This window comes from Scatophagus argus, chromosome 15 (genome assembly GCF_020382885.2).
Source record: "Scatophagus argus isolate fScaArg1 chromosome 15, fScaArg1.pri, whole genome shotgun sequence".
Classification (NCBI taxonomy): Eukaryota; Metazoa; Chordata; class Actinopteri; family Scatophagidae; genus Scatophagus; species Scatophagus argus.
Window position 1 is genome coordinate 8,269,390 of NC_058507.1, and position 24,259 is coordinate 8,293,648.

A 24,259-nucleotide genomic window follows, 5' to 3' on the forward strand; every position below is an offset into this window, starting at 1 on the left:
AGCAGAGGGATGACAGGACATCAGTTACTCAAATAGAGAGTGGAGGGCAAAAACAAGATTTATTTTTATCTGTTTGCCTTCTTTTTAACAGTCATAATATCTGATAAGCCTGCATGTTGCCATGGTGTCAAAATAGCATGTTTCTGTCTGACTCTGTTGCTGTTACACTGTTGTGATTTTATTTGGAACTTCCGTGAAGACTTTATATCGATACCACTCGGACTGGTAGGAAGATAAATGATTTCACATGTGATGAGGTGTAGCTCATTCCCCGTGAAGTTGGGTAATGTCCTCCGTAGCTCTGCGGGGAGCTCTCTCTTTTTACATTTACATACAAGTTGTTAAGCTGATGTTGTTCCCAATCAGTTGCTTATTTACACACACCCATCATGCATTTTGTGAGTCGTGTTTCTGTCCACCCGGCAAATGCATATTGTCGCTTTATGCATTATTATAAAAATAACAGTGGTAGCAGCTTTAAGTCTGCCTTACAAGGTGCAGTCACAGAGTTATAAAGACGTATGGGCAGACGAAGAGGAGGGGTCTAATAAAAGACTGCTGAGTTGCATTATGGGAGTTTGAGGACAGCGTTTTCTGAGCTTATTGGCCCATAAAAGGGAGTAAAAGGTCATATACCTCAGCCTCTGCTCCTTCACTTTTGTATCTCACAAGTGCCACGTGTTTATGGAAGTGCGATAACAAATATAGCGCCCTTTTAAATGATTAATTAAAAACCTAATAGGTTGCTCATGTTGCTGCTACACACATTTTGAAGCTAGAATAATTAACCCGACTTACGGACTGAGCGTCCGTCTGTTGATCATAGCAACAGCATAGCATGAATTATCTTCTTAACTGCTGTTGGATGTAGTTAGAGGTTGTGGTGCATTACCATCACTGACCGGCGGTCAGCATTTGGCTTACCGCTACATTAAACGGCAGCCATGTGGGCTACCACACACATACACCTCCCGTTAGACTCTTATTTTGATAAGCAGTTGATACGGGCCAAGTGAGGGAAACCTTGCTTATTCAAATGAGAACCTTAAATAGATGATTGGAGTGTGATATGCACTAACGCTGAATCTCAGCATCACACACACACACGCACACGCACACGCGCACACACACACACTGGAGCTCTGCCACAGCCTGCAGCTGCATTGACGGTAAACAGAGCAAGGTAGCGCATGGGCAGCCAGCAGGGAATTATTCCACATCGCATCACATCCCTGAGCATACATGGCGTCCTCACACACTGAGCCCATGAATTTAGTGTGCAGGCTGATGGGATAACCGCCAATCTTTTTCTTTTTTTTTTTTTCAACCATCATTCGTTGCGTCGGTGTGCAGCAGCAGCGAAGATTCAGCGCAACACTGATACAGTAGGTACCATCATTTTTTTTTTCTGGATAAAGACCATGGACGTGGGCTCATCCGTGTATATTCCTGCAAATACGGCGGACGGGTGCGATTTTTTATTCCAGACGCATCCACATCTTCCGTATGTTGCAAGGTGTCTTTGAAAGGGGGTACCGACCTCTGGGAGGAAATGAGAAGAAAGGTCTATTTTGACTCACGCCTGTCGAGATGGTGAGTGAAATGCATGCCTGTCCCCCCCTCCTACACCCCATGGCTGAGCTGTACCTGTTTTTGACGGCAAATCCTCGCCAGCTAATTAGAAATCATCTCCACAGCAAAACATGTCCCAATAAAATAACCGGCCTGCGCTTTTTCCTTTGGGGGTTTATTTTTTTGCATAACTTTTGTATTTTGAATGCACTGGGCAGTTTGTACTTTAGCGAAATATAAAGGCTTTTTTTTCCTCCAGTGAATGTGACTTGTATTTTGTGTCTTACATTGCACGTTTAGCCGTGTTTGCATTGCAAATTTTGCACTGCTGCACATTTTACAGCATCATCCTTCACGTTAGGCTATTATTTATATTCTGCGCGATTTCGGTGCGCAAAAAAAAAGGATGTTGTGTTAGGCACAACACATGCCAGCGAGTATCCAGCATTCTCATCAACTTCGATGCAGTGTTACGCCAAAAGACATCCATTTTAAACAGCGGCTCGACTATAGCATCACGTTTTAAAATGACCTTCAGTGCTCGGTGGCTGGAAATTGATTCTCACCTGGGTCATTTCACAGTCAGTGCCGTAGCCCACCTTCCTGACACCACCTTCCACACATAAATCAAAGTAAAATGAGGGGCAAAAAATGATATTTTGCAGGACACGAGTGCTTTCTTGAATTGCAGTCCTCGCCTACCTGTTATTAGGGATTTGTTTGATGCATCTCTGTAATTCATGTACCTAAATCTGTGCTTTCTCCCCCCCCCCCCCCGCCTCTTTCCAGCCATTTAAACGTAGCCCTGCTGCAGACTACTCACCCATGCGGTGCTCTTTCCGTGCCCCAAATACATCACAATGCATTTGACCAGATCCCAGTTACGTTACGTTAAAAATTTGAATGAATGTTTGAGCTGCTCATGTCTTGGTTTCTGAGAAGGGAATGTAGAGCAATATCAGCTGTGTGAGCCATATTACCCTCCTCATGTCAAATACTCTGACCTCAACACCATCACCATGAAGACACTATAACTTTACCACACGCTGCATAATTAATAAGCCTGGTTTTGATCTCTGCAACATTGTACACTCTTCAGCCTTTCTGAATCTTCACTGTGTTTTATATACTTTGACATCAGCACAGAAAGGTAAGCAAGCACTGCATCCTCCTGTAAAGCAACGAGCTTATCGCTGCTGCTGACAGAAAACATGTTTCAGCAGTATAAGAGGATTTTCCCACACGAAAACGTATTGATACCACAAGCCTTTAAAAGGAGCTCCACTCAGCTGGCCCCGGTTCCTGTGGCCTTTGTGTGCAGATCTGTGTACCTAAGTCACAGATGGAAGAGATGAAGGGCCGCTATCGTACACAGAGCTAATATCATCGCCCATATGTCACGTTGGACGGACGATGTGAGGAAAATAAGTGCTGGAGCTGGTCTTATTGATTTAAATCTGCTTCAGTGATGTGTAGAATAAAAAACAGATCACCTCTCAAGGTCTGTTTCTGCACTCCTAAATCAGCCTGTATGGCCTCTTCATGCAACATGCAGGTGTGTGGAACCCCGGGAAGCTTCGGATTCAGGGGGTCTTTCTACTCTCCTCAGCCTTAAGATGGCAGCATTCACTTACAATACGTAGTACATGCCAAGAACTAATAACAGCTGGAAGCTTACAGCAATGCTTAACCAGCAACTCTGAAATAGCATCCACAATTAACTGGCAATTTTGCAGTAACCTTGGTGTTTTATTTCACTTTCCACCTGATTTAAAAGATTTGTTTGTGGAGATAAAGCTTATCTCTGCATGTTGATTGCATATAACCTCCCGATGCAATACGGTATGCTGTTCCTTTGGTGATGCTCAGTTTCTTTCCCTTTCTCCAGCCCTAACAGATTGTCTGTGATTCTCTCTCTCTCTCTCTCTCTGCTCACCTAAAGGAGGCATCATTAAGAGGACCCGTACATTCAAGATCAAACACACCTCATTAGATCATTACAGATTGTTGTTGTTCAGAGTAAGAGCAAAGAGGCATCTATTAGCTGGGACCTGCAATTTTTTTTTTTTTTTTTGGTCTATGAGCACTGAATCATATAGAAGATTGATCCCACCGTCGACCCAATGTAGGAACCGCTTCCTCCGATTCCCACAGCCTCTACTCTTGCTTGGATTTCAGCATTCAGTCAAATCCACCAGGTTTGTATTCCAGTGTTCAAGAGAAGGCAACACATTTTTCTTTATGTGTATTGATCCAGAGTAGTACGATCCTCCCATATGGCTGCGTGTACACTCATGGATTATAGCAAGAATAGGAACACTGTAGTCACATGCAGATGCTCTAACCAAACTGTATTTCATTGAGACACAAATCATGTTAGGAGTCAATGATTCAGTAATATAGATGTTATAATCACACTATGAAACACCTTTACACCATTAGGTGATTAGTCTGGATGTTGTGTCCTGTTGATCGTTACTTTATTCGGGCTTCTCTCTTCTTTGGTGTGCCCTTTTCAGAACGGAGTATGCCATCTGCACCTTTTCACAGAATCTTACGACCCCTTCTGCTCGGCACTTTCATACTGGGATGCTTTGTGACTCTGTTTTTGATGTATTTTAAACCATCCACCAGCTGGCTATCGGGTCCTGTAGAATCAACAGCATCTACAGACCGGGTCAAGAATCTCTTCTCCACCAAGAGTGATAAAAACGTAACCACCGTGCTGGTCTGGCTCTGGCCCTTCGGACAAACCTACGACCTAAGCGTGTGCAGTTCTCTCTTCAACATTGAGGGTTGTTTCATCACTGCAGACAGGAACCTCTACAACAAGTCAGATGGGGTTGTCATCCATCACCGAGACATCTGCACTGATCTGTCCAACCTGCCTCCGCTCCAGCGACCATCCTTCCAGAAATGGATATGGATGAACTTGGAGTCGCCGTCGCACTCCTCCCAGCTGCCTGGGATTGAGAACCTGTTCAATCTGACTCTCAATTACCGTCAGGATGCTGACATTGAAGTGCCTTATGGGTCCATAGTAGCAGCAGAGGGCGAGGAGGACTTCGTCCCACCCAGCAAAAACAAACTGATCTGCTGGATTGTGAGCAACTGGAACCAGGACCATGTGCGGGTGAAATACTACAATGAGCTCTACAAACACATTGAGGTTCATGCATATGGACAAGCCTTCGGGGAGTACATCTCTGATCAAGATTACTTCCCCACCATCGCCAGCTGTAAGTTCTACCTGGCTTTTGAGAACTCCATCCACAAGGACTACATTACTGAAAAACTGTACAACCCACTCTCTGTGGGGACAGTGCCAGTGGTTCTCGGCCCGCCCAGGCAGAACTACGAGAACTTCATCCAGGGAGACGCCTTCATCCACGTGGACGACTTCACCTCTCCCAAGGAGCTAGCCGATTACCTGCTGCTCCTGGACAAGAATGAGGAAATGTACCTCAGGTACTTTGAGTGGCGGCGGCACTTTAAAGTAAAGAAGGCCTATTTCTGGGCAGAGCACACATGCTTGGCTTGTGATTACCTGCGTAGGCACAAGGAGTACAAGGCATTCAATAACCTTGACAAGTGGTACTGGGGCGGATAGTGATCTGAAGGGCTATGCGGTGCATGTTTTGTTGTTGAAGGCAGTACTTTAAGATTTTTGTCCTTTGGTTATCATAAAGGTTCATACTGTTCTGTCCCAAGCTCCCGAATGATGTTTTTCTATTGGTTTAGCGGCAGAGTGAGACATCCATCTTGTTTTTTTTTAATTTGCAGAACAATTATGCTCAGCCTTACTTTGCCTTTTGTATCATTCATTTCTAATTTATTTTTTATAAATTACAAATGCACTACATTTTTTAGTGTTATTTCAACCCATGTTTGGCTTAACATGCCCATATTTGCTGCTATTTTTTAATGTTTTTGTTCTATTATTAGTATGAATGCTTGAGTTTATGTATGTATGTAAACATGTTCTTGTTTTTCTTTAAATATCGCCTTTACAAAAATGAAGCGACAGACACTGGAAAAGTGGTGGCAGCAGAAATAGACTGACATAAAAAATGAAAATATTTATGTAATATTTATTCAAGTGAGGCATTATATGATTAAAAACAATCTCATCTGTGCTAGTGATGCGGTCACCTATGCAGTGTTTACTGAACTGTGAAAGTAGTTCAATTGTGTCATGTACATATTGTGTAAGGAATTACGTAGCTGTCATTTTTCCCATTATTTTGTAAGTTTGCATTTGCACTGCTAATCCAACTGTTACCTTGCCTTTACATATGTACAGTAAGGCAGGCAGTCATCATAGTTTGTGGTTGTAGATGGCATATGGTGATCACCATCCAGGTAGTCTCCGACAGCAGATGTGACTCTGCTCTGTGAGAAGGAGGTTGCTATTTTAATCATGTTGTGAAATGCTCTTTGTCACATGTGATGTGTCACAGTGCAGTCGGAGTCCCGTGTGGACGATAATAGCACAGTACAGAGCCATTGTACTGCAATATGACACTCCCACTCACCTCATTATGTTACATTCTGATTTGATCTATAAAAGTCTGTAATTTTTAACTGAATTCCGTGACGGAAAAGAGCACAAAATGAACATATTACTGAATCTTTTAATGAAGCTATTTTGTCGTGTATACTGCACTGTCATCCCACAATGTGACCTAGAATATATACACTGGTATTTTCAACTGTTTCAAGCAGATGTTACCATATGGGTGAAGTGGGTGGATGAAATAAGATCAGGGGAAATCTGCCTACATCTTAGAAACTTGTGAAAGATGTGAGATGTTCTTGATTATTTCAATCTTTGAATCATCACACTTCGGCGTTGTTTTGGGAGTAAGAGGTTGCATGTGAAAAATACTCTTCTGGATTTTTTTTTTTTATCGTTGTTGTTTGTTTACACATGTTCACAGTTGTGTGGCTTACCAGCTAACCTACAGCACTCAAGATCACACTACAACATGACAGCTCAACATCTGTACATATCACATAATTTTTAAATGTTGTCAGAACAGCAAATCCATGAACAATGCATCTCAACAGCACTCAGCAGCTATTGACAAGATGGTTAAGTTCAAGAACGTACTGTGCAAAACCATGTCAACATTTTATGCAAGATGAGCCGGCGTCCTCTTGTAGTACTCGAACCTGTTTCAGGTTCAGGTTTCATTTTGATATTTCTTCACTGTCAAAGGGACCATTGATGTAAATGAGATGAATTCAGTTATTTTTATTATATAATATGGTTCCGATTGCCATAGTGATACTTGTATATAAACCTTGTAACAGAACAGAATCAGCATCTGGGTCAAACCAGCCCACTGACACAGATCATTCCTGTATGTGCACCAGAATGAGGGAGCTCCGATGGTGTTAGCATGAATGGTGAGAAGAAACAATGTGTTGTATATATTTTTAATGTTCAGATCTCTTTATAACATGCAAGTGTTGTTGCGCAGTGAATGTGATTTCGCTGCACCTTTGTAAGTAACACTGGTGCTTCAAGAGGCTGTGAATCAAGGAGAGGGACACTTCAAAAGGGTAACATCAGAGACAATGGTTTTCGTGTTTGGGGGTGGACGTTTTCATCAAGACAGGCAATTTTACACTGGAGATTGTTTTATTTTTTCATTACATATTATCCAGTTGACATGATCTAATTGAAAACATCATGCCAAAATGCAGCAGAGATATAGCACTTTTATTCACGTGGAGTTGTGTTACTCACTGTGCTGGTGCCTGTCTTAGATGGAGCTTTTGTGAGTTAAGGAACTGTCATCCAAGACCTTGGCTGTCCCACAGATTAACTATGAAACTGTCACCCATGGTTTCATATTGTACAGTCCAATCTCATGTATGAAAACAAAGTTTTCTTGTCATATGTGGTTGGTGACTTTAAGGAACAAAAGATTTGGTTTTTGTGTTTGTCTGTCTCTTTCATCCCTTCTCCCATTCTCTATTTTCTTGCACAAAAACAAGCATGAGGAGCAGTAGCTTCTCTGTTCCGGGTCTGTGAGTGTGTCACAGCACCAGAGTGAGTGAGGATGTCTCTGGATACTGACTGACCTGGCACTGCTTTTGCTGGAGTCCTCAAAAAACAGTGCATACAAAGTGGGGTGAAAGTCTTGTGTTGAACGTGAAGCTTTCTCCAGAAATGCTGATTTTCTGCCAGTTCACTGAAACAATCAGTGAGTAAATCAGTACGAGTTTTTTGCCAAATCATTGTATTTTGCCAAATGTTGTGTTTTAACTGTAGATGTCTGATAGTGTCAAAGAAAATAAAGATATGGACAAATGAGCAAACATTAGTGGAGTCTGAAATATTTTTTTTGTAAACAGTGATGATTCTGTTGTTGAACATTGTGACATTTTGAGAAATACAACTATTTGCTTTTTTCTTAGAGTCAGATTAGAAAATTGCTACCACTGCCATGTATCATGTGCCATGAATACATAACAAAAAAAACCAAAAAAAAAACAAAAACAGAAACTAGCTGAATGCTATCTTGGCTTAGCAGAAAGACTGTGGGAGGTAGCTAGCCATCATGCTCATGTAAGGCATACAAAAATAAGTGTAGAAATTACATTTTTACAGGACATTAATCACATGAGAAATTACTGAGCTGGTTTGCGAAGGTCATAGGTGGAATTTGTTAACTTTGGTCATAGCTGTTCCCGCAGTTTGTCCTTGTTATGTTAAGATAAACTGTCAAGCTGTAGCTTCATGTTTACTGTACTGTACAGAGTGATGTCAAATATTACTTTACATTTGAGTCCATCCATTATTTTACATCCTTGGCTCTTGTATGAAAAGGTTTGAGTTCTTTAACTTCAAATTGAGTTGCTCTTGACACATTTTACATGATGCCACCTACTGTAGTGTTCTTACATCTATATCCAATACAACTTCCACGGATGTTGTCCACACTGCCCTCCAGTGCCATGTAATGCAGGCAGAGGTATAAATAGGTTTCCAAAAGCCTTGATAAGTGATTGATGGGAGCGAGGAGAGTGTGTTGTATTGGTTACGCCTCGATCCTCTGGTTGTTGTTGGTTACCCCATATCCTCGCTAGCACTCTGGTATTTGCACTCACCTCCTGCACCACACAGAGATGACACGTCTTTGTCAACTGTTCAATTCTGCAGGTCAAAATGTGTGAAAAATGTGCACGTTGCCAGGATCAGTGGTGCAAAAAATATATCCATGTCAGTTGGGGATTAATGTTAAAGTTCAGGTGGCATGGGAGAGGGGGGGGTCCTTCCAGTTTTTAGAACTCAGGATACTGCCATAGAGGAGGTTATTGTCCTCAGTAGTGAATCTTGCATTTGCTTGGTTAAGTGCAACACCGAGTGCATCTACTATACCTGGCAGAGCTTTATAGCTTCTTTAACTCAATTGTTTTGCTTTGTTGGCCCAAAATTTTACTGTTTTGCTTCAGTCTAAGTCTTCTCAGGTTATGTAAATATTCCCTTATTTACAGTTGCAGGCATCTTTTTTGTTTGCAAACTGCAGACAGACAAAGTTAGCAGCTGGTTGACACCATTTAGCAACTAAAGAGTCATGTATTTCCATCTGGAGTTGGTGGTGAGCAAAACAAACTCAAAGGAGAGTTAGATAAAGATCACATCAAATCATTTCCAATGCTCCAACTGTTTGCTAACACATTTGTCATCAACTTAAAATGTTCTAACAATGTGTGACAGTGTTCACAGCTTGTTTCTGCTTAATCTAAGAAACCAAAACATCAGTTATGGCAGAAATCAGGTGACATAATAATGCCAACAAACACTGTAATTCAAATCCCATTTTTGAATCCTAGCAGACCACTTAGGTGTCTCTCCAAATTTGTTTATTTATTTATGGCTGTGTAAAAATTCTAAGCATACATTTTTTATTCAGGTGATACATCAAAGTATGTTTTATGCTCTGACTTGTCATTGCACCTGCTGCTGACACCCAGATGCGTCCACACAGTTAAAACAAACACCACAAACTCATGGGTCTGGAAGGAGGACAAGGGATCAAAGAGGAGAACATTTTAACGGGTCGTGCATTCCTAGGGGTAGACAACTTTCTCTCCTCTTTAGATAGTAGACTTAGTAGATTGTATCTCGTTGCTCCCCTGGCAACCCCCAGTGGCCATCCTGTTCAGTTGAAAACATTGCGTTGAAAGCAAGCTCCCCGCGTCGCAGCAGAGCGCAGAGGCCTGCACAAAAGGCCAGGTTTGTGTGAGTCTGCTCATTAACTACTAGAGCCGCCCCTCATCTCAACCTAATGGATCCCACTTATGCTGTCATCACCATGCCAACCAGCTGTCAGCTCTGGTGCGGCAAGGCTTTTGTGCTTCAGAAAGATGCAACTGTGTCGCGTTGATCTGTCTCAGTCTACAACAAGTCAGCACCTCAGAGAAGCCACCGAAGTAAATGCTTCTCTTCTTCTCTGAGATCATTCGATTAAGAGAGGGAAAAACATCCACTGACACCTTATTATAAAGACTGAATACATTAAGATAAGAGGACACCCGAGTCCAGGTCAAATAAAGGCCTTTTTATCGGGGCTAGACAGGCCTCATACGAAATCTGTTGGCAGCTGCTCACTAGTTGACTTCAGAGGATTAAGCAGGCAAAAAGGAATACGCAAGATCAGCAGGCTTTTTGCTCTGCAGAGTTGGCACTGTCTGGTGCAAAAGTTAATAATCCGAGAGACAAAGACCAGCACCTGTTATCGAATCAGAGCGGTTATAATAAAATTACAAATGGGCAAGCATGAATGTAGATTATAAACACAATATACAAGAATCTTTGCTTTAATATCCGGAGAGAAACTGCTGACATTCAATTTATTTCATATGATGTTAGTACACTCAAAGAGATGAGAGTTTTTGTTTGCTGGTGAATATAGGTCACCTCCACCCTGGCTTGATGTCATGATGACAGACATAATGTGCAGCAGCCACCAATGCAACAAAGATTAGAAGCTTTTGAGAGGCAATGACTATACTTGTTCTACAGTTGGTTTTGAGTTTATTTAAGGTCTGCATGGCCTTGTGATTTGCAGACGCTGATCTGGACACCAGCAGGGAGCGAGGATACAATACAGTGGTAATTTAATCCAAAGCAGCAGATGACTCTGTGTAATCCGGTGGATCCACCTACTTAGAAAAAAAATAGAACCTGAAGGATGGCAAGACTTCAAATCTGAGATATTTCCCACATCAGAATTCTTAACATGTTATTTTGTGCAGGAAACCTTACATAAAATGCATCTAACGTGTCTTACATTAATTCCTCAGAGGTTTGTAGACACCATGTACATACAGCACAGAGGCATGTTCAAACATCAGCTGCTGATCCAACAATGTATTGCATCTTATTTATTCGCAAGAGTGTAATTCTAGATGGATTTATTTACAATGAGCCGTACTGAAGACAAAGCTGAAGGGAAAGAGAGTTCATCTAGAGAGAGTTGCATTCCTCTGAGCCTCATCCCTGTCGCTGACCTTACTGTGTGTGTGTGTGTGTGTGTGTGTGAGAGAGAGAGAGAGAGAGAGAGAGAGGGATTAAGCCTGTGGGCCAGGCTGGTGGTCTTCTCAGGCTATTTTTATGAAGATGTCCACCCTCTGATCCTTTTGGAAAATTGATATGAGCATATGTTCCATGATTCAAATGTAATTAATCGACTGTCAGTCAAAGATGCTGAAGAACACTTTTTCTCAACCAGCCAGAAAATGTAACATATAACACACAATATACAATATAACACCAACGGAACAACTTTACAACACAAGAAAAGGGATTGTTTTGATCCATTGACTTATTTTGTTTTTTTTATATTTTTGTTATTTACCCAAGCTAAATATGGTATTGTTGACAATTATAATCTCCAGTCATATCGGTTGTTACTGATTTTTAATAACATGTTTACCCTTTACACTTTTAGATGTAATATGCATGTTAACTAAAAATAAATCTGTCAGAGGTTTAAACTAAAAAACTATGGAAAAAAAAAAACAAAAAAAATCAATAATTTTTATTTGGGTAAATAACCAAACGGTAATATAAAAAAAATAGTGATAATTATAAGTGTTATACTGATCCAAATTAGGTCAGTTTTTAATTGTTTGTGATTGTGATTGTGTGTGTATTGCTAATCATCTTTTGTTGAAGAGCAACATACTCTGAATGTGGTTTTAATGAGGTTACAAGAGTATCGCTATCAGCAAGATGGTCACCATCAAAGTGCCATTTCCGCTCCTCCTCCCTCATTTTGCCGTGGATGGATTGAACATCCACAGGCCCGCAGCTTCCCCCTTCTGAAGTACTGCCAAGGTGCTCTCAATAGCTACTGAGAGGCCCTGGCATTATAGTTCAGTACCTGGCAACCACAAAGCTGCTGGCGCCTACGTCTCATAAGCCATCTGCAACTGCTTGTGTGTGTAGCAGGCACTGACAAAGGCCACAAGTGTGTCCAGAGATGTGGCAGCATCCAAATAGCCAACTACCTCTGCTGTGTACTGATATCCAAACTAATATTGGGTTGGAAAATAAAAAAAGACTTAACATCAACTCTTATCTTTTACTAATGTATATTTATGTGAAACTGATCAAACATTTGGGGATTGACATTAGCGAAACAGTGGGCTGCCATGATCCCAAAAATAATCAATCATGCCCTATTAGGGCATTTCTGCAGTAGAGCAACAATGATTAAATCAGTTCAAAGTCTTAGCAGTCTCAGCACCATCAGCTCCCTTAAAAGGCGCAGAGTGATGTTGCAGAGTGTGTTCATTCTCCCCAGAGATTACTGCTAATAAGAGGGCCAGTATTTATAGAAGATCCCCCCCCCTGCAGTGGATACCCCTAATCCTGCCTCACCCCTTTTCATCCCTGCCCCATCCCTGTGCCTGGACCACTCGCTCTCTGCAGCCCCCAGCTTCAGCCTCATCCTCGCAACATATCAACTGAGGTAGAGACTTCTTTAATACAATACTTTGGGTTTTTTTTAAGATTCTTTTAAAAGAAGGAGAAAATTACTTGGCCTCTTTATTTGCTTGATAGAGGGGTGCTCTCATTGACCTGCAGCTAAGAAAAGCAAACGACGATGTCCACCAGCGAGCGCTTTGACTGCCATTATTGCAAAGACTCCCTGCTGGGGAAGAAGTACATAATGAAAGAGGACACGCAGTACTGCACTAAGTGCTATGAGAACCTGTTTGCTAACTGCTGTGAGGGCTGCTCTTCACCAATTGGCTGTAACAACAAGGTAAGGAAGCACCAGTGTTGTCCAGAGAGTGACGACATTGATGTCAGTAACGTGTAAATGTTATGTTTATCTATATTATCATCCATAGGTGAAACACGCCGTACAGAATATACGATATATGATATATCATGATATATGGTGACCACAGTTTGGACCTCTTTACCTCTAAAAGAGTAACTCTTGCAGGTTTCTTTCCATGCATGGTCTTAATAAATATTTTACTTGACATAATATCCACGATAATAAATAATGTGTTAATTATATACAGGACTTGTCCTATAAGGATCGCCACTGGCACGAGCAGTGTTTCAAGTGTGCAAAGTGCAGCCGCTCTCTGGTGGAAAAGGCTTTTGCTGCCAAAGACGATTTGTTGCTCTGCACTGAATGCTACGCCAATGATTATTCCTCCAAGTGCACCACCTGCAAGAAAACCATCATGCCAGGTATATTTGGATGATCATGATGATGATGGCAATGAGTACATCACTTGCAATCTATATCATGGTACAATGTCACATTTGCATAAATGTATGCCTTTCAAGCCAACATAACCAGAAGTGCTCAGAGAAATATAGATTTGAACATATACATATCTAGGAAAAGTCAAGATCAAATCAAAAGATACATTTAAAAGCTGTGTGAACTAAAAGAACACTTGAACAGTTATTGTTCATCTACTTTGTCTAGCAATAGACATTTTGGGAAAATTCGCTTTTTGCAGAGAGTATGGTAAACACTGCATGATGCTGCAGCTAGCAGCACTTAGCTTAGCACAGATTCTGGAAATGCAAGAAAATAGCTCTGTCCAAAAGTAACAAAAACCAACTACAACTCTTTTAAAGGTCACTAATCAGCACATTAAATCTTGTTTTTTAATCTGTACAAAAACTGAAATATAAATATGACATGTTACCCAAAATGTCAAACTATTACTTTAATGTATGACCACCATATGGCTGGTGATTTCGGACTTCTGGACTAGACTGTGATGTCATAGGTTGGCTAAACCTCTGGTTAGACATCATTGGGTATTGCTATTCTCAGTTTCTAAGTGAAGCCATGTGGGCAGGAGATCCATACTGGTAAACCAGTGAATTTGATGGTGATAACAGTAATGAGTTTGACCTCAAAGAAAATAATTTTAAGGACCTTCTTGACCTTGGAAACTGTAGCTGACAAAACTATTGGCTATTCAGTCCAGTATCTTCCTGTCCCAAAATTCATTCTGTGCACTATCCTCTCCCTGCAGATAAAGCAGGACTATTTTGGGCCCGCAGTGTGTTTCTGTCATAGAGGTACCATATGCTGACTAAGCTGCTCTTGTCCCCTGTGCCAGGTTCCCGCAAAATGGAATACAAGGGGAACAGCTGGCATGAGACCTGCTTCCTGTGCCACCGCTGCCAGCAGCCAATAGGAACCAAGTCCTTCATCCCAAAAGACACCGGCTACTTCTGTGTGCCCTGCTTTGAGAAGCAGTTTGCTTACCAGTGCTGTGCTTGTAAGAAGGTAGGGCTACAGATGGGTCTTAACATATATTGACTGCTGCAGTACAGTAAATCTTCCTGGCTCTGGTACTTCAATGTTTCTTGCACTGTAGCTACATAGTAAAAGGATGCATAGCAATAGAAGTGTCACTGCATGTTTTTGTTCACTGTTGCCCTGTCTGGACTTCTGCTATCGCTAGGCCATCACAACAGGTGGAGTGACCTACCAAGACAAGCCCTGGCACCGCGAGTGTTTCCTTTGCATTGGCTGCAGGAAGCAGCTGTCGGGTCAGCGCTTCACCTCCAGGGAAAACTACCCCTACTGCCTCGAATGCTTCAGCAACCTGTATGCAAAGAAGTGTGTGGGCTGCACCAAGCCCATCACTAGTGAGTCACTGGCTGTGCTTCTGTTTTCATTCACTCTGGCAACGCTCGCACAATTCTCCCTCTCATATTTAAGGCTTTGTTTGCATTTGTGTAGAAACTGTCAGATAAACAAGGGGACGACGCATTAACCTGCGTGTTATGTAAATGCACGGATCTTTGTTTGATGTGTGCAGGTCTGGCAGGAGCCAAGTACATCTCTTTTGAAGAGCGCCAGTGGCACAGCGAGTGTTTCACCTGCATGCAGTGCTCCATGTCTCTGGTGGGACGTGGCTTCCTCACCCAGCGTGACAACATCTTGTGCACCGACTGCGGCAGGGAGAAGTAACCTTTCCAGGGTTCACAGTCACAACCAGCCTTCGTATTCTGGTTCAGATTGTGCAGTCATGAATATTTCATCTATGCATGTCTGGTACATTAGTACTCTCTGAATGCTTATTTTGTTGTTATAAATGACCATTAGTTCTCCCACATTGCCCACACACAGAAACCTGTGATATTTCCATAAACATAAACATGGAGGTTGCCATTGTTCCATTGTTGATTTGTGTATTCAGTGAAATGTCTGTCCTTTTCCTGAAATACTTTCAGTTTTGACAAAGAAAAACAATATGTTGCACACATGTTAGAGCTGAAGGCAACAGGCGACTGTCGACTGACAGAAATGTACTAATATTCTGATGATCAATCACTCGTTTGGGTAGTTTTCCAAGTAAAACTCCCAAACATTTGCACTTTTTTTGTCTTATATGACAGTAAACTGAATATCTTTAATTTTTTTGACTGGATTATCCACTATAAATAATGAAATATGTAAATATGAAAAAGTCAGATGTTTAATTGATGATGAAAATTATTGTTTGTTGCAGCTCCCAAACACATTTCTGTTTAATCCAGCTCTGACTTTCTTTACACATTTTGTATGCATAGTATACATTGCTTATGATTGCAATGCATGATTTCTGCTTCTCTTAGGCAAAATACTTAATATGCCAAAGGTTATTCTGTTGCAGTAAAGACCTCTCTATGAATATCACGCTGAAATGTCTATCACCGTCTGCCTGCTGTGGCTCATCCTGATATGTCTCCAACAATGCCATCCCGAGGAGTCATCTGCATATGTCATTGTAACAAATATAGCTTTGATGGTAGGTTTGAAATCCAGATCTTTTTATGACCATACTGTCCCCTCTCGGTCACCCTTTAGACAATCACTGCTGTAAAACAAACCTCTAGTGTGTTTCTGTTGCCTTTTGACCTCGTCGCACCCAGGACATTCACGTTGTAAACAAACAGAGCGACCATATATGGGTAGATCAGCAGATCACTTGCTCTCCAACTTGTCCATTATCCACTAACCAAAGCCGCCACTGTGGTCCATGTGCAAGCCAAGAATACAAGTGACTGTAGCTGTGGCTACCTCAAAATATCAGTCTTTTATACCATACCTATTGTTTGATACTTGTTAAAGTTTTCTTGGTGAGGGCTGCTGGATGAGTTATGCAAGTGCACTCACATGGCAGGATGAGCGGGGTAAAATGCTGACATAGATTTCCTGTCAGGATATAGTCACATGGGGACGTGAAACTACTCTACACTTCATAAACTTACGGAGGAATTAAAGAGGAAGGGAGAACAGCAGAACGGTAGGGACGTTATTTTACTTCACACACGATTTCACTCTACCTTTGATTCAGGCAGATACTTGAACTTTACAAAAATCAAACAACCTTAAATATCTGCAATGGCTTTTAGTGCATTTACACAAACACATGTCTATGAAAAGCAAGTAGCCCCAAAAGAGAAGGACAAATCCAGTATCCAGTGCCTTGAGTGCTGTGGCCAAAATGTGTATATAGGAACCAACAATGCAACAGTGCAGCATCTCATACTTCCCAGTATCACAAATGGAGATCTGAGTCCCGGTCAGAGCAAAACCAGAGAAGGTAGGACAAGAAAACTGGGCTCAAACAACCAAGTAGCCCAACTGAGGGTAGTTCCACTTTTCAACCATCTGCTGGTCTTATGGGATCGGAGCGTTACTGCCCTCAACATGTTCTCCTTAGAGCCCATTCCAGCTCTGAAGAAGATCCAGCATGTGTCTTTGTTTGAGGTGTGCGACTCAATGCTCTCAGCCCAGACGACATGTGTGCAGATGGTGACCACCTCCAGCCGAAGGAAAGTGATCCAGATCCACATGGTGGGAGTGGACAGGTGGGAGGTCTTGAAGGAAGTCCCTCTGCTCCAGGACCCTGTGGCCTTGGCGGTAGATGGCGCCTGTCTGTGTGTTGCTACCAATGACAGGTATCTCCTATGCGACATTCAAACTGGCAGCAGCGATGAGCTTTTTCCTCACAATCATGGCAAACAGCGTGTCATTGTTACCTCAGTGGGGGAGGGGGAATTCCTCCTAAATGGACCTGAAAATTTAGGTAAGAGCTGCCAAAATGTTTATGGTATGTTGTTCTACAGGCTGTCGAGCTCAGACCTCCCATGTGTCACTATGCATGTTTTCCAAAGCAGCTATACAGTTAATCATCTCATATCACTCCCCCACATATCCATCTAGCCAGAGGATATTTGCTTTTCCAAGGTATAATTTCTCCATCCTCATCCCTCAGGCATGTTTGTGATGAAGACAGGGATATGCCAGCGTCCTCCCCTGCAGTGGCCTCAGGAGGTGCTGACAGCCGGAGAATGTTTCCCTTACATTCTAACCCTGCAGCCCCAAGTGCTGTCTGTCTACAGCATGGTAGATCAGCAATGCAAACAGACTATGAGTCTCAGCGGAGCGAAGGGTCTGGTCTCCACATCAGGTAAACAAGGCAATATCAATTCATCACCTAATCCTGGCAGATTGCAGACCGAAAGCCTGTCAAATTGTGGTTTTGTTTAGAAAGTAGCTGTGTCTGTCTCAGTTTGCACTGATTCAGTCAATCATTCTTGCACCTACTGTTAGTACATACTGAGTGTTTCTGAAAACCCAAAACAAATCTCCCTTCAGATGGTGTGTTAGTGTTCACAGAGAGAGACATTTTCAGCTTGCGCCTGGTGCCATTCCAAGAGCAGATCCAGGCACTCGTAAGCCACGAGAGGGTCGAGGAGGCCTTATTGCTGCTGGAAGGAGTTCAAGGCCGGCGTCCACTTGACTCATACAAGGTGAAATGCAATTTGTAGACACAGCAGGACACAAACATGTCTTTGCTTCAAATCTAATTTTCTAATAAACAACCTATGCCCACCTATATCCAGTTAGTTAGAACGTATTATATATACACCATGTTTATATAGGCATTATGTCTAATATTAACCTTTGTCTGACATCTTACTTGATTATGCTCTCGGACATGGTAGTTCCCTGCTGAATGTTGCTTCAGGTCAGACAGTGCTGTGCTGAAACTGTACAGTTTGCCTTGTAGTCAGCTCCACTGACAGAACTGATCTGTCTGCCATTTGGATCTGTATTCAGACACCTCTGTCTTGTCATATCTGCACTTGGTTCAAGGTGTTTGCTGACATTTTTAAAATGAACATTTGAATGTCTCCCACTCCAGTTCATTCTGATTAAATACTGGTCCGCTAGGTCTATTTCTAATGTCATTCCAAATATGTGAAAACATAGTGTATGCATTATATTAGAGTGTGCATGAAAATAGGGGACATATCATGTCATGTGTATTGATTCAGTGAGGGACAGTGCTTTTTTGTCAATACAGGTTGAGTCCTTAATTTACCGGACAGTTAACATTTAATATTTCTGGAACGCTGTGCTAGAGACTTACTTTTCTTCCCTACAAGAAAACCATTGTGCCATTCAAATGAGGGCTATGGTGCGATCACATTCCTTTCAGAAGCCAAGGTTAAAACTTGGACTTCTGCTTTTTTCAACCATTTTGCTCTGATTGAAAATCAGTTCTGATGCTTCCCCATCTTAGTATTGATTTTGTTCAATCACATTAATTTGGCAGTACCAAGTAAAGTACCATAGATAAATTTGTCTTGCTAAAAGTTAAAGAGGCCTGACTTAAATCCTTTTTCGACTGCCCATACATAGAGTACATGCAGCTGCACAAATGCTATTTTTTCTTTAGGTGGAACAACCTTAAAAAAAGCATTTCAGGTTGTACAGTTTCATGGGAGTCAAACTTTAAAGTTTCTTTCTTTCAGTTTCACTTTTTCTGCACTCTCCTTGTAAGGCAGCATTCAGTGTCGCCATAATTTCATACACACCACTGATGTGTAGATAATATGCATGCATTACAAGCCCAGCTGGCATCACATTGCAGTGTTAGAATTTAATATTTCATCACTGTAGAACAGACTGAACCAGACTGTTGAGGCATAGACTGACTACACTGTTGTGAGCTGCAATTATAGGTGTATTCCAGTTCGATGAATGAGGACAGCAGATGGTGTCTGGGATTTAGTGTAATCTGTGCCATATCTCAGGTTACAGGTTAGAAGTGAGGATGTGCGAATTAATACAGTGATGAGTCATAAATCATTCCCTTGTGCTGTTTTAATGTCTTACTGTATAATGTATTGCCTTTGATATTTAAAGACAGTCACACAGTGTTTTGCCTCAGTGATTTCAGCATGACATGTTGGTGTTTTAAATATGTTCATGCAATGTGTGCCCTGGTTTTAATAGAGCTTTTGGTTTTTTTTACTGGCAGGAGCTACAGAAGGCCATCACTTGCATGGCTGGATTTGTTCATTTTTACCAGCAGGGTTTTTCTGAGGCCAGAGATCTGTTCATGTGAGAGTAAAAGCCCTTTTCACAACACTCCAAATTCACAACACACAGCAAACTGTGCAGTAATACATTAACTTTGTGAATAGTGTCTCTTTTCTGCTAAATCCTACACTAAGGTCTAACACAAATCAATACCCACTACCCACTTGAACAGTAAAAGTGAGCTGGACCCCAGAGAAATCATCTGTCTCTACCCTGACATGCAGTCGTGTCTCAGTGAGGACTTTCAATCCCAGCTTGATCAAGCAAACAAGGGCAGGGATCTCCAGGTGGTCTGGCAAGAGGACAGAAACACATTTCATCATTACCTGAGCTTCCTCGGAGATTTTCTCAGGGCAGTCAGAGGAACTGAGCAGGGCCTGAAGTGCGTTAAGGAGGTGGACTGTGCCCTCCTGAGGCTGTATGTAGAACTGGGAGACACTGAAAATCTGCAGCAGCTTGTGGCATTTCCCAATGAGTGTGAGCTGGACCACTGTGTTCCCATTTTGGAGCAACACAACAGGTAAAAATGAGTGATTACTTGTTGAATAAGTGATTGGAATCACACTATCTTAAAGCACAAATATACTTAGGATTTTTTTTCTTATTGAATGATGAATTATTCCTAAAAGAAGCAGCTTTAATTCAGCGTTTAGACATTTTGCCTAATTTGCACAATGTTTTAATTTTTCAGATTTTTTGCATTAGGTACCCTCTTTCAAAGCCATGGAAATCAAATTGAGGCAATTCAGGTATATTTCCCTAAAACTCCACACATTTCAAATGTACAAAAGAAATGTGTTTTAGCTTGTTCTGTCCTTCCAGACTTGGCTGAAAATTTCAGATGGCATCCACAAAGACCCCTCCTGCTCAGATGTATACGAACACATAGTGTGGACTCTCAGTCAGCTGCAAAACAGAGAAGCTGTGTTGACATTTGCTGACTGGACTCTGACCAGAAACCAGGAGGTACCTGTCTCAGTTTCCATGCTGTCAATTTAACTGCAGAGGGCAGAGTTGCACAATACAACTGTATGTTACAGATATAAAAACATGGCAAATGTCAGCCTCTATGTTAAACAAATTGCTTTAATTTGCTTATAAGGCATGTATTTGTAATTAAGTGGTGTTTTTTTTTCCTTTATTGGAAAAAGATAGGTGTGCAGATTTTCATCGAGCGCCCAGCAGAAGATTGCATAGAAACGCAAGACATCCTTGATTTCTTGGAGAAGTACCCACTGGCATTGCTTTTGTATCTTGAGTTCTTAATCCATGATTTGAACAGTGAGGTGGGTACGGCAGCAGCTACCTAATCTTATAGCCTGACTCCTTTATTAAATATACTGAGACAAGATTTGTGTAATCTGCCCTCAGGAGGAGAGACATCACAACCGTCTGGCCTTGGCATATGTTACTCAGACTCTGCAAGAGAAAGAGGAAACAGATTTGAAGAAGACCAGAGGGAAGTTGCAGCAGCAACTTTGGGAGTCCAAATTCTACGATGTCTCCACTGTGTACGGTATGGTAAGGCCTTATGAGAAAAAAAATCATCACTGAATTATTGCTAAATTATAAATCTTATTTTATTCCCATCACAGAGAGTGTCAAATCAACACACCTGCACATAGAGAAAGCCATTCTCCTTGGTAGAGCTGGCGAATACTCTCAGGCACTGCAGGTGCTTGTTCACCAGGAGCAAGACACCCAGACTGCAGAGGCCTTCTGCCACAGGGCTGCCCAGGGTCGAGACTCACAGTTCAGGCAGACCCTGCTGCTCACCCTCCTCCAAATCTACCTGAGCTCCAAGGATCTCTCCAGCGCTGCAGTGGATCTGCTCAACAACAACCCTCAGGTCTTTGCAGCGGAGAAGGTCATTCAACTTCTCCCGGATTCCTGGTCTGTTCAGCTCGTCTCCCGGTTCTTAATTGGATCCCTCAGAGAGACCTTGCACCAGAGGCGGATGGCAAGGCTGCAAAAGGCATTGAGCCAAGCGGAGCTCATGCGGCTCAAGGTCATTGGAGTGAGTTTAGCGACATATTTCACATTTTTATCTCGCTCCAGTGAACATTATATGTATTCTTGTTTTCTTGTTTTTCTGAACCCTGTTGCCCTTTCTCTCCCTTTTCTGCAGATGCAGGCCTCTAAAACAAAGCTCAGACTGGACAAGGGGCAGAAGTGCAAGGTTTGTCAGATAGATCTTGCAGAGCCACAGTTTGCCTGTAGTCTCCATGGTGATCTGATGCACATGAGCTGCACTGGCTCTTCATCATCGTAAAGGCACAGCCAAACTATTGTCTGTTCATGAAAATATGTGCATCTCAGCACTCTTGACAATCACACACACATCACACTTTCTGCCCCGATTAGTGTCTGCTTCCGATCCGATAATTTTTCAAGAAAAGTCTGCCTCATCTAGGCAAACTCTGTACAAGGATTCAATTCATGGACCTCGGACCAAACACTTTCTTTAATTAGAAAAAAAAAAATACATTGTGTAAATAACTGGTTTCAAAATGCAAAAGAGCAAGCAGTGCACATTTTCAGGGTGGTATGTCTGAGCCATTTCCTAGAGACACTGCAGACAGCAATAGCTATAAAGTGAATTGCGAAGGACACTCAGGGGCATACAGTCACTGATCAGACAGTGGTGTTTTACATGGAAACCACCAGTGGTCACACTGATGACCAGAGGGAATTTGACCATCCTGCAGTACTGTATATATGCAACCCCACCATCGCGGTTTCCACTGACTGTGTATATTTGTCTACATAAAGCTGGAAATAGAAAGTCAACAACTGAGAAGCTGCACGTGAGAGACTTTCTTATTCAGCCCGTGCATTAATCCACATTTATGACCAGAAAAAAAAGAAAAAAGGAATCACAATTACAGGTTTAAAACTGAAAAGCAAACAGGCCAAGGAAGTGGAGAGGTTTGAGTCATTTCTAATGATTTTACAAGCAGCTAAAAAGACATACATGTGCATGGCCTGCGAATGAAACGTGAAATCAGAGGCCATTTTTACCATCATCATCTCTGGATCATTATGGAACATGACAGACATGTACACCAACTAATCACACACAAACTCTCCTGTGTCCTGCATGGGAATCTTGTAAGTAAACTTAAATGCATATCATTAAATAAATGACGCTCCAGATGTATTTGTCTATTTTTGCTGTAATTTAGTCATTAAGGTTAACCATAACCAAGAGTATTTCTTTATCCTGATGCATTTTGGGACAGGAGTTAAGGAGACGCCTAAACGAGCTGGAACAGTAACTTAAACAGCAAGTTCTTGGCCTGGGGTGAGTGACTAATTGAAGTGTAGATAAATAGCGAATTACGAGCATGTTGGAAGGGATTATGTCCTTGTGATGCCATTGCCAAGATCTCTTCAGTTATTCTCTCCTAATGAGTTTTTCGTTGTTCTCGAGGCTCTGGGAGTTCATGTAATGTTTCAAACTGTGGGGTGTCATGAAGCCTTTTTGGTGTGTAACAAGAATTAAAGGTTTCAAGAATGCACTCGATTTAAGCTCTGACTTGAAATTTCTCACTTTGTGTGTACAAATTTAACTTCTGGCTCACAGAAATAAACTGATTGATATCCCAGAAAACCCAAGAAAACCACATTCCTAGCTTTTTTTTTTTTTCTTTTATGTGGCTGCAGGAGAATTGCCACATCCAACTCCTCCATAACGACTCCTTGTAATTTTCTTAATCTTTGCATTTCGTTTCAATCTACTGTACGGTCAATGTAAGCACTCCTGGATAAAGTGCTGAAAGGTGTCAGCGCAGAGAGGACACACAGCATCTTCTTCTCCTTCTTTCTTACTTGTTTTGAGTGGTGAGGGAGCCTCCCGCAGTTAATATGGACTGAGTGTGAGGCCTGCTGTTCTGTGACTGGTTGAACCTTGGGCCGTGCCTGATGACAAATGACCACTGGGTGGACCCCTGGACACGATTATGTCTGCTCATTTCCCCTCTCAAGGATATCCTTGGGGGAGTATCAATGTTGTTTTGAAAACCTGCGGTTACACTGGGCCTCAAATATTTTCTTCTCATCTTTGATGTTGACCAACAGCCATAAGTAAGCAAAAAGGTAAAAATACACAAGTACACAAGCACAAGCACACCTTATTTCACCTAAACTGAGACGGCAAAAGTCCAGTTTGGAGCATTTTAATGTTTTTTCACGTTTCACGTCTGGTGCATTTAGCTTCTTTTCTCTTTGTCTATAAGAAGTTCAGATAAGTAGTTTCTGTTCATGTAAATGCAACACTCTTGAAATATGGAGCTCATGCATGAGTAGGCGGGAGCCCTGGATCACTGCAGTGTGCCGGCCAGATGGACATTTAACACATGAGGGGAGTGGATTGGATGCAAAAAGGAACAGTTATGGAGGAAACTATGGTGGGGTATCCAGACATTGGTCTCTCATTATAAATATCCATCGTGTTGCTGCCACAGACTCAAGCTGGGAAAACAAAAACATTTACTTCCTGCACTTTTCTAAATTTAAGAAAAAAATGTTGGTCGGGGTGGACTGTAGGACATAATTGTTTGCATGTTAACATATTTTTGTTTTGTTTGGACTTAGAAGAGGACTTTTAGTGTATTAGTTATAGAAAAGAGATACAGCTAATGCTCTGTTTGGGGTCCTGAAGACACACAGATGACATGCTACAGAAGCTACAGAAAATGATGCATTACTTCTCTGTTCCTCAGAGGCAGTAAATCATGATTGAATACATTGGATTTTCATATGTTCTACATCTCTGATTAGTGCTGATG

At 41.8% G+C, this 24,259-nt stretch overlaps 3 protein-coding genes across 5 annotated transcripts; all 3 read left to right on the top strand.

Annotated features, from left to right (window-relative positions):
* The first annotated feature begins 77 nt into the window (after positions 1 to 77).
* Positions 78 to 7,896, top strand: fut9a (fucosyltransferase 9a). Its single transcript, XM_046413308.1, has 3 exons — positions 78 to 1,593; positions 3,515 to 3,770; positions 4,092 to 7,896. The coding sequence occupies exon 3, from the start codon at positions 4,100 to 4,102 to the stop codon at positions 5,180 to 5,182; it is 1,083 nt and encodes a 360-aa protein (XP_046269264.1). The 5' UTR covers positions 78 to 1,593; positions 3,515 to 3,770; positions 4,092 to 4,099; the 3' UTR covers positions 5,183 to 7,896.
* Positions 7,897 to 12,453: 4,557 nt separating this feature from the next.
* fhl5 (four and a half LIM domains 5) lies at positions 12,454 to 16,092 on the top strand. 2 transcript variants are annotated; one of them, XM_046413710.1, is made up of 6 exons: positions 12,454 to 12,566; positions 12,683 to 12,863; positions 13,132 to 13,306; positions 14,200 to 14,369; positions 14,548 to 14,734; positions 14,908 to 16,092. In XM_046413710.1, exons 2-6 carry the CDS (start codon positions 12,702 to 12,704, stop codon positions 15,057 to 15,059), a joined length of 846 nt encoding a protein of 281 aa, XP_046269666.1. In that variant the 5' UTR covers positions 12,454 to 12,566; positions 12,683 to 12,701; the 3' UTR covers positions 15,060 to 16,092. The 2 variants fall into 2 exon arrangements, with proteins under 2 accessions (XP_046269666.1, XP_046269667.1); XM_046413711.1 differs by having other exon boundaries at positions 12,470 to 12,566; positions 12,659 to 12,863.
* Positions 16,093 to 16,129: 37 nt separating this feature from the next.
* si:ch211-266g18.9 (transforming growth factor-beta receptor-associated protein 1) lies at positions 16,130 to 23,087 on the top strand. 2 transcript variants are annotated; one of them, XM_046413708.1, is made up of 11 exons: positions 16,130 to 17,163; positions 17,353 to 17,547; positions 17,736 to 17,890; positions 19,408 to 19,490; positions 19,642 to 19,989; positions 20,161 to 20,218; positions 20,292 to 20,435; positions 20,621 to 20,755; positions 20,841 to 20,985; positions 21,065 to 21,477; positions 21,598 to 23,087. In XM_046413708.1, exons 1-11 carry the CDS (start codon positions 16,476 to 16,478, stop codon positions 21,739 to 21,741), a joined length of 2,508 nt encoding a protein of 835 aa, XP_046269664.1. In that variant the 5' UTR covers positions 16,130 to 16,475; the 3' UTR covers positions 21,742 to 23,087. The 2 variants fall into 2 exon arrangements, with proteins under 2 accessions (XP_046269664.1, XP_046269663.1); XM_046413707.1 differs by having other exon boundaries at positions 16,132 to 17,163; positions 21,065 to 21,486.
* The last annotated feature ends 1,172 nt before the right edge of the window (positions 23,088 to 24,259 follow it).